This window comes from Lupinus angustifolius, unplaced genomic scaffold (assembly GCF_001865875.1).
Source record: "Lupinus angustifolius cultivar Tanjil unplaced genomic scaffold, LupAngTanjil_v1.0 Scaffold_420, whole genome shotgun sequence".
Taxonomy (NCBI): domain Eukaryota; kingdom Viridiplantae; phylum Streptophyta; class Magnoliopsida; order Fabales; family Fabaceae; genus Lupinus; species Lupinus angustifolius.
This window is the reverse complement of record NW_017727830.1, coordinates 125,154-135,304: the sequence shown is the minus strand read 5'-3', so window position 1 is coordinate 135,304 and position 10,151 is coordinate 125,154. Positions and strand designations below refer to the sequence as shown.

The following is a 10,151-nucleotide window of genomic DNA, read 5'->3' as shown; positions in this document are numbered from 1 at the left end:
TCAACTAATACATTCTGTTCTTTTGTTGTATTGCAAGCTATTCTGATATACAAATTTGTAAGCTCTGTATTCGTTCTGTTATCGGTTATCTGTTCTGCATTTAATCGTTTCTGTAATTGCTTATTGGTTCTGTTTAATCGATTAATATTGTTGTGTTAATCGATTATCCTGTTTCTGTTAATCGATTAAAACTGTTTCTGTTTAAAACTGTTCTTTTTGTTAATCGATTAAGATTGTGCATATAATCGATTATCTTCCTTTCCTTAATCGATTAATTAGGGTTGATTCAGCATTAAGTGTTGATTTGCGAAAAGCGGTAATTCTAACCGCGACACCTATTCAACCCCCTTCTAGGTGTATTGTAACCACTGATACCTAGCAAAATATAATATCGATATGAAACAACTTTGACTCATTGGTGTTAAATGTTAAAACTTCAAATTTATTTGTTTTGTAGAGTGAGTTGTGAACTTGTGTCATTTATTTATATTTTGCGGTTGTTAAGTGATATTTTTGGATTGATATATGTCTTGTAATTTAGACTTTGAATTTATTAAAGACTTAAAGTTGTTTGTTATAAGTTTATATATATATAAATATAAGTATGTATGTCTGGTTTAACCAACATACACTTTAATTACTGAACCATCGGTTTAATAACCGATACGGTTTCAACAACACTGGTAAAACAATGTAAAGTAATATTTTATGTTAGTGTAGGGAAAAAGGCTGAGGCATTATGAGTATAGTGGTGGGAACTACGTGCTCATCGCTCAATAGAATTTCGGTAAAATTGATTCACCCATCGCAGTCACCATTACCGTCATCAAGGCCCATGGAGAACCCAAAGCGAGTATTTGTCTGCGGCGGCGGCGTCATCGGCGTCTGCACCGCTTACTTTCTAGCTAAGAAGGGCGCTGCCGTCACACTAATCGAGAAATCCGACGTGGCATGCGCAGCGTCCGGAAAAGCCGGCGGATTCCTCGCCCACGACTGGTGCGACGGAGGTCCGATGGAATCCCTTGCTCGCACAAGCTTCAATCTCCACCGTTCACTTTCCCAACAATTAAACGGTCCCGAATCCTACGGTTACAGACCACTCACCACTCTCAGCCTCACAATTACCGAACCAAACACCACCACCACTCTTCCCTCCAGTTCCGCCACGTTACCCTCTTGGGTCGACGCGCCAGCGCGTGACATCAAAACAATTGGAACCTTCGAAACTACCGCGCAGGTACACCCGCAGCTATTCACTAAAACTTTAATTAACAACGCCGTGGCGCACCACGGCGTTAAGGTAGTTATTGGGAAGTTAGAGCGGTTGGAGGTAGTTGGGGACCGAGTTAAATCGGTGGTACTTGAAGGAGGGCGAGTTATGGAATCGGATGCGGTGGTGTTGGCAATGGGTCCTTGGTGTAATAAGTTAGAGTTGTTGTCTTCGATTTTTCGGGTTTATGGGATTAAGGCACATAGCATTGTTTTGGAACCTAGAGAAGCTAATGCTATAACACCTCATGCTTTGTTTCTGAGTTATTATCCTTCTAAACAAGGAAATCCTCTTGACCCTGAAGTGTATCCTCGTCCCACAGGTACCATTGCGGAATTTTCACAAACACCTGAGTTGCATAAATTATTTTCCTAATATATAGTAGTTATCTGTGTAGAAAATAAAGAACGTTGCATTTGTATTTGCATATGGTCTAGTCCATTTAGAAATGAGAAAACTTAAGTAGAGAGTCTTATATGCATGTCATGTGGTTCTCGAAGTGTACAATTATGGGTGGGTTTCTTTTTTCAACATAACAGCATAATTTAAACTACAATAAAAATTTGATCAACAAAAACATTAGTTTAACAACAGCACCAGCCTTCTAAGTTCTTACCAAAGTTTAAAATTTTTGTCTGGGACTGTTTTAGATCTTGTTAAGGTTTTTGGATTTTTCTAAACCACATTGTCATCGAAATTGCTAACATATCAACTGTATTTGTCAGTCTTAAGAAATTACAATATCTATATCAGATCAAACCTTCTTAAGAATTAACTGTAATTATAAACCCATGACTGAATGTACATGTAATTAAATTGTGGAACTAACTGCTAGTGGAGAATAGATCGAGGACTAATCTACAAATTTACTCATAAAAAATAATATAAACTATGATATTCAGGAGCACTGTTTATAAAAAGATGTCAATTTGGTTTAAATTACAAACAAAACATGTTCCAACTTTTTTATTTGTTGGTATATTAAGCAACGCTTCATTTGCAAACACTGAGGCTATGTTGGTTGAACTGTTCAGGGGAGGTGTATATATGCGGGATATCAGCGGAAGAAGAAGTGCCCGATGATCCTGAGGGAATTATAGGTGACCCAGAATCGATCGGGATGCTGAAGAGAGTGGCTAAGACAGTGTCGAGCCATCTGGGGGAAGGTCAGGCACGAGTGAAGGCAGAGCAAGCATGCTTCTTGCCATGTACTGATGATGGGGTGCCTGTGATAGGAGAGATTCCAGGGGTGAAGGGGTGTTATGTTGCAACAGGTCATAATTGTTGGGGTATTCTAAATGGTCCAGCTACTGGTGCTGCCATGGCCGAGCTTGTCATTGATGGGCATTCCAGCATTGTTGATCTTGAGAAGTTTAGTCCTGCCAGATTTGCAAGGAAAAGGAAGGCTTAGATTGTTGCTACATTCCTTGTAAAAGTCGAACATACGAATAAATGAATGATCACTAATTAGAGCGACAAGACGTGAGGTATGTCAATATATTGTCAGTGTTGCTTAACAACTATGCTGTATGTATATAGATAAGATCATTCATGTTGCGAATGTGGAGAATAAAAGTGTTTTTTCCTCATTGCTGAGGCTTCTACACATGCCATCATTTTTGTGTTCAAATTTGTTATTGGGAATGAACTCGATGCATATTTTCACTGAGGAGGTGTGCTGCAAGTTCGAATAACACTTTAATTTGCTTTTACATTTTTTGAGCCAAGTCACCTGAAATTGTATCTATCTTCATTTCCAGTGACTGCAGAATATGTCTGTGCTTAACACATTTATTTCACTCACATTTCAAAGCACATCCTCACAACCATTTGTTTTTGTACTCACGCCCAACACTTAAAACCTCATGCCTTTACCCTAATTCTCCTTGTTGCAGCATGGTTAAGTGAGTATGAATAGCCATGTCCTTGAAACCTTCTACAAGCTTTTTTAGGATTTGTCACTACAACAACTTCCTTGTTTTCTGCTTCATAGTACCATAGGCTGTCTTATGTTTGTAGGAGAAATAATTAAGATGAAGTAATATTTAAACGTAGTCATGATAAATAGCTCTCAAAATAAGGTTGAACAAGGTTTTGTGGTCAGCTTATCAAGAAGAATTTGAGGGAGACTGTAGAGGATGGAGTATGTAAAGGAAAGTTGGTGAGGAAAAAGAGAAACAAAATGAAAATATAAAAGTGAATATTTACAATGCTTGCTCCAAATGCATCAAAGAGGATTTTGTTTTGGGATTCATTGAGCTTGATAACAACATCAGTCATAATTAAACCAACCATGGGTAGGTTTGACTTGAATGTCAATTGCTGTAAGTTTAACCATTTTTATGTGATGTTATTTCATGTAATGGCAAATGATTCAATGGGGATGGAACAAAACATACTTGTCAACAACCCCAAAATCACTTAGTGCATGTCTGCATTTACTTATTCAGTATTTCACCGACATGATTCAATGATTCTACTTATTTATTTACTTTTTCTTGTATATGATCATAGTATCTACACCGAGTGCTAGACTAGAGACATTAGAGATGAGGCATTGGTGTCTGCATATCAACATGTTCATAGTAAAAGTGGTTGACTTGGCTCTGGTGCATATACATCAAGTTGTTTGGTAAAATTGCTAATACCAAAACTGCTAAAGAGGTGTGAGATAGTTTGAGAAAGCTCACAAATTCAAGAAGATATTAAATTCAGAAAGTGTGGAGCAATATTTTTAACGAGTTACACATATTGTAAGCATGATGACATGTGCCGAGAAGGTATTCCACATATTAAGGTGGTGAAGAAATTTCTTCGTACCATGTCAATTAAATTTGATCATGTGGTGACTACAATTATAGAGTCCCTGTTGGACACAAACACTGGCCTACTTCAAGCCTAACTTAGTCTCACATAAACAGAAAACTCAAACAATGAAGGAAGAGTCATTAGCAGGAAAAATAGTTAAAACTGTTATCAGTTTCCTTTCCTCTTTTACTTTCTTCTGTTTTCCTATTTAAAGAATGTTTCTATACCTTTATTATATATGACATATATTCAGATTAGAAGGTTCTTTTAGTGATTGAGATTAAAGATTAATAAAAGATCCAAGAGGTTATTCATAAATTCTTCTTCTCCCTTGCTTCTGTTATTTCTTGTTCTTTCCTTTTCTTTGCATTCTCTGTGATTCGTTCATTGTACAACCATGGGAGCTGTTCACTTTCACATGGTATTAGAGCACCTTCATTGAAGGTGTCTCTGTCACGCTTCCACTCCACCTCCTTTGCTTGTGCAAAAACCTTCTTCTTGATCTTTCCTCCTCGGCAACCTTCCAACTCAAATCGATCGGATTGCTCAAATGGCAAATCAAATCACACTACAAAACCCTGTCTTGGATCCTGGAAGTCCATACTTTCTTCATGTTAATGAAAATCCAGGATCTTTTGTGCTCTGGAAGAGTAGTAATAATCTAGGTATTGTTGTTTTGTACTGAAGTGAGATAAGAGATAATAGCTTCTTTCCAACAATCATGAAGGATAGCCTCTTTGTAGGAATATGGTGTTTCAGTTGAAGATATGGCCAAGGAGTAGTGTTTTTGGGCAGGTGATAGGGATTGGTAACTAATAAAGTTGGATATAGGATATCTGATGTGTGGAGCAATGAGTGGTGTAGAACTATTAGTTAGGCTGCAATGGTAATCTATCAAGTAGGAGGGTGGATGAGTGCATGACTGAAGGTTCAGTGGTGGTAGGTGAAAGAGGGAAAAACTCATTGCTTGTTGGGTTAATGGGTGGGTGATGGGAATTGTCAGCTGAGAACACAATGTTTGAAGGATTAGGATTAGTGTAAGGGAAAAGATTGCCAATGTTGTAGGTTGGCAAAATAGGTCAATCGTGTTGGTTTGTTGGAATATTAGTCTGGTTGACATGAAAGGGGTAAAGATGTTCAAAGAATGCTACATTCCTAAAGAGAAAGATTTGTCTTGTGTGGAAATCAAGAAGTAGGAAGCCTTTTGTGTCCTGCCTAAATCCTAAGAAGACACATTTTCTTGATCTTGGGTCAAGTTTGTGTCTCTTAGCAGTGAGTGTGGAAGCATAATAGAGGCAACCAAAGTACTCAAATATCTGAAATCATCTCCTGCTCTTGGTCTTCTGTTCCCAACTCCAAACACAACCACATTGAAAGGCTTTTCTAATTCAGATTGGGGAGCCTGTTTAGATACAAGAAAGTCAGTTACTGGATGGTGTTTTTGCTTGGAACATCTTTAATCTCGTGGAAGAGTAAAAAGCAAAATACAGTCTCCAAATCTTCAGTTGAAGCCGAATATAGAGCGATTGCAATGGCTTCTTGTGAAGCCCAATGGTTGTTCTTCCTCTTTCGTGACTTAGGGATCCCTCACCCATCTCCAATTAGCTTGTATTGTGACAACAACTAAACCCTTCATATAGCAGCAAACCTTGTCTTTCACGAGCGCACCAAACTCATAGACATAGACTACCACATTGTGAAGGAACGAGTCCAAAATGGCACCCTGCATCTCCTCCCCATTGCATTGTCCTTTCAAATTGCCGACATCCTAACTAAACCCCTCTCACCAGCACCATTTCATTCCTTCATTTCCAAGCTTGGCATGCTAAACGTTCACTTGCAAGCTTGCGGGGGATTGTTGGACACAAACACTGGCCCACTTCAAGCCCAACTTAGTCCCACCCAAACAGAAAACTCAAACAATGAAGAAAGAGTCATTGGTGGGAAAAACAGTGAAAATTGTTATCAGTTTCCTTTCCTCATTTACTTTCTTTTGTTTTCTTATTTAAAGAAAGTTTCTCTACCTTTATTAGATATGAAATATATTTAGATTAGAAGGTCCTTTTAGTGATTGAGATTAAAGATTAATAAAAGATCCAAGAGGTTATTCATAAATTCTTTTTCTCGCTTGCTTCAATCATTGTTATTTCTTGTTCTTTCCTTTTCTTTGCATTCTTTGTGATTCGTTCATTATACAACCATGGGAGGTGTTCACTTTCACAATCCCACAACACAAACACCATGATGGTAGCATAATTATAGGGAAGTATTCAATGTGGTGATAAAAATGGGGGAATAGGTAGATATCGTGACTCAAATAATGGAGGAAGATGAAACTAGTTAGGTAAAGTCCGAGGAAATTTAGAGGTAGATGACTTGAAAATTTTAATCAATGGCAGAGATAACAGTTTCAAACTACTTAGTCAAGGAAAAGGTAGAAATAATTTTGGGTCTACCAACTGAGGAAGAGGAGACAACTACCATTCAGAAGGAAGTAACATCAATTCTTTAACCATAAGAAGTTTGGGCATATAAACCTGCAGATTCATTCATTAGAGTAATTATCACAATAATGTTGCAGCAAATCAATTTCAAAATATCCATAAGAGATCCTATGACTTGAAAAGTATATTTTGTGCAAGTAGCTCTTTTGCAGAAGATGAAAATATATGGTATTTGGATAGAAGTTGTAGTAAACATATCTGGAAGAAAGAATTATTACCTCTTTAAATAAAAGATTCAACTCAACCGTGAAATTTGGCAACATAAATATACTAGTTTAGGGAAGGCCAAATCAGTGCCAGAATAAAAGGTGATTCACAAAATTTCACCTCGGATTTTTTCTATGCTTCTGATCTTCAACACAATTTATTAAATATGGGGCAACTATTAGAGAAAGGTTACAACATAGAAGTTTGATTGACATTGTAGGTTTGTTACTAAGGTAAAGATGACTCCAAATCATCCATTCTGAATGTAAATCCATCATGAAAAACTTTATTGTATGAGTTATGTGATAATGTATGAAAATTGGTTATGCCCATGTGGTTTTGACATTATCATTTTTCTCAGTTGAATTATTTGTCATGGAAAGAGATTATTTCTAGTATGCATGTTTAACATAATATAAATATTGTTTATAATTACATGAATTAAATAAATCAGATTATGATCATAAATAGATAAGAATCAACTTGTGATGTGACCCTTTTGATAAAGGCTCTTGCACGATCTATCTTTGTTGGTGTTTGGCCAAACTCACGGTTGGATTGAGATTTTGTTTATGAGTAAGCAACTGAATGACAAAAGTAGGATAAAAGAATATGGAATAAGTTACTAGTCTGATTAAGACATTAATTTTTAGTACATTTGTGTGGAAGAATTATTGCTAAATGTATTAGTGTATTTGAATCATTTTTGTGTATTGATAGTGAGTAGTAAAATTCAATCTCAACACATTTATTCCAAATAGTTTAGTCAAACTAATTAGTAATTACTTAGTTAAACAAAACAACTAAAACTCTTTTTAAAAATCAACTTAGAATACCAATTTTTAGTTGGATTAGGCAACTCTCACTCCTTATATTTGTTTGGGACATTGTGGTAATTTCTATATCAATCTTCCAATAAGCAGTGTTCTATATAGAAAATAACATTAGCCTTTTGCCTTTACGCTTCAATCATTAGAAGAGATTATTATCCTATATTTCTAAGCTTGCATTTACATCCACTCATTGAGTGATAAAGAAAGATAAGCATTTGAGTGTATTTGTTATAAAACCAATTTTTAAACAAATCTATGAAGTACCTGAAGAGGCCGAAGCTAAAAATACTTGTTTAACTAGTCTGGAGAGCCTTGGTAAAAAATAATACTTTGATAGAGCCCGGATCGGGTAAGTACCAAAGAATACTTAATAAATCTAAATAGATTTGGTTATCACCAAAACTTAAACAACAATCCTAGAGAGACTCGGTTAAAGGGAATACCCGCATGTGTCTGGAGATGTCTTGTTTAGTTGTTTGAGCTGGAAGAGACTAGATTAAAAATGATACTCATGATTAGGAGTACGAAGAGGATAAGTTGAAAACAATCCTTTTTTGTTGAAACAGCAAAAGAGGAAAATAATACTTCTTTAAACTTATTAAAATATGTACTTGTTCTGTTATGTGAAATCCTAGTATTGCCAAAGACTACATGTAACCCAATTTTGTGTGAAACCATAAAAAACTCCACGTGTAATAATTTATCTTTTACTAAACTATTTATATGTCTAGACATGTGAATATGGACATATAAACAATCTAGACATGTTTAATCTGCTTCTTATATGTACCTTTTATATTTCAACATTTTCTACCGCCTAAGAAGAGTACCTCTATGCAACAAGTTGTTCAACTATGATTATGGAAAATTCGTGAAGTGCTGCACCATAACTAAAGTACTCCCACATGAATATTTCGTGACAAAAAGTATACTATAGCATTGTCCAAAAATCCAGTTTCTAATGGGTGCTCCATGCACATAAATTTTCATTTCACAATATTTGAGACTTAGTGGCTGAAAAAGAAGTTGTGACCAAGTACTATCATAGTGAAGAGTAAGTTGTTGATATTTTTACAACGTCTTAAAAATGGAGTTATTTTACGAGTTGAAGAAAATGCTTGGAATGATACAGATTGGTTTAAGAGAGGTAATGTAAAAGATTAAACCAAGATACTTTCTACCACATATATAGGACCAGAATAGTACCTTCCACTTATCTAGGATATCTACCAATTTTGTAGGAGGTGTGGATTAAGGTCCAATTTTTTTAGTTTTAGTTGATAAATTTACTTGATTAGGAATCAAATAATTTTAGTTGTTGTTGTTGGAGAATATCTCCATCCGAAATCCATAGATTAAATGCGGAAGTCCTTATGACCATGGCCTTGTTCCCATAACCTAATGTTTATGCCCATACATAAACCCAAATGGAATAACCATGGTCCAGACCGAAGAAACCCCAAATGAATTCATGGTGAAGATGAAGAACATACCTTGTTGAGCCATTTCCGTAATCTCGAAGGTATGAGGGTACGATGATCTTCCAGATGATAGAGCGCCGAATGGTTTTCTTTAGTTTCTCTCTAGAGGGGAATGAGAGAAAATGTCTTAGCTTCTTAGTGTTTGCCTTATGGTGTGAGTTGTTCAAGTGAGGAGCCTTATGGTTGCCTTATGCCTTATATACCTTGTGGATAGTGTTATCCTATTATGGATAACACTATTCTCATCCTACCTTATTCTCCTCCACCTTTACACTTGAAAATCTGTTGCTCTACAAATGGGGACCATAACCCATAAAAGTAACCCCGTAGTGGTTACTACTTTAGTTGCAATAATTCTGATTCAGTCCCTTCATCAAATCAGAAATTGCCCGAAGCTATCTACACTTATAATTATTTCATGACACATATACCCTTAGCCACCAAATTAATTATTGAAGATCATTTAATATTTTGGCTAATTACATAATGGTCATAACACAATTATAGAATTATATTTGTGACCCATAAATTGTCAGAAATTCCAACAATCTCCCACAGGTCACACATATGATTCTCCGTACGTGTTATCCTTATTGCGCGCTTAATTGCCATTATGACTGAGGCATATCCAAATTATCCCGTCCATTAGTCCTGTCTCCATATCGAACCACAGTGAACTTCGCCATATTAATCATGACTAATTCAACAATGATCACCAACATTGACACAACTAAATGACATAGATACATCATGAAATGTCTAGCATGAAAATTACATGAATATGATCTGCACATGTCAATTTTCAACTAGTCCTACTTAACTTTAGTGAGATCCTTAGTAATAACATAAAACCTTATTGTACAAAGTATAATGACTGAATACCAAACTGGATGATTAATCAACCGAAGTTTGAATACAATGTATCCATACATAATACTGAAATTACATAGAATATAATAAAAGTGTGCATTTTCTAACTCCCACTAAACCAAAAAATCCTCACATTGTAGAACACCCATGTGAGCAGTATGCTCATGAAAGACCTTGG

The 10,151-nt window shown here is 35.9% G+C and overlaps 1 protein-coding gene across 1 annotated transcript; it reads left to right on the top strand.

Annotated features, from left to right (window-relative positions):
• The first annotated feature begins 713 nt into the window (after window positions 1-713).
• Window positions 714-2,873, top strand: LOC109341277 (putative oxidoreductase TDA3). The gene is made up of 2 exons (XM_019579141.1): window positions 714-1,592; window positions 2,305-2,873. Exons 1-2 carry the CDS (start codon window positions 740-742, stop codon window positions 2,679-2,681), a joined length of 1,230 nt encoding a protein of 409 aa, XP_019434686.1. The 5' UTR covers window positions 714-739; the 3' UTR covers window positions 2,682-2,873.
• Window positions 2,874-10,151: the final 7,278 nt, after the last annotated feature.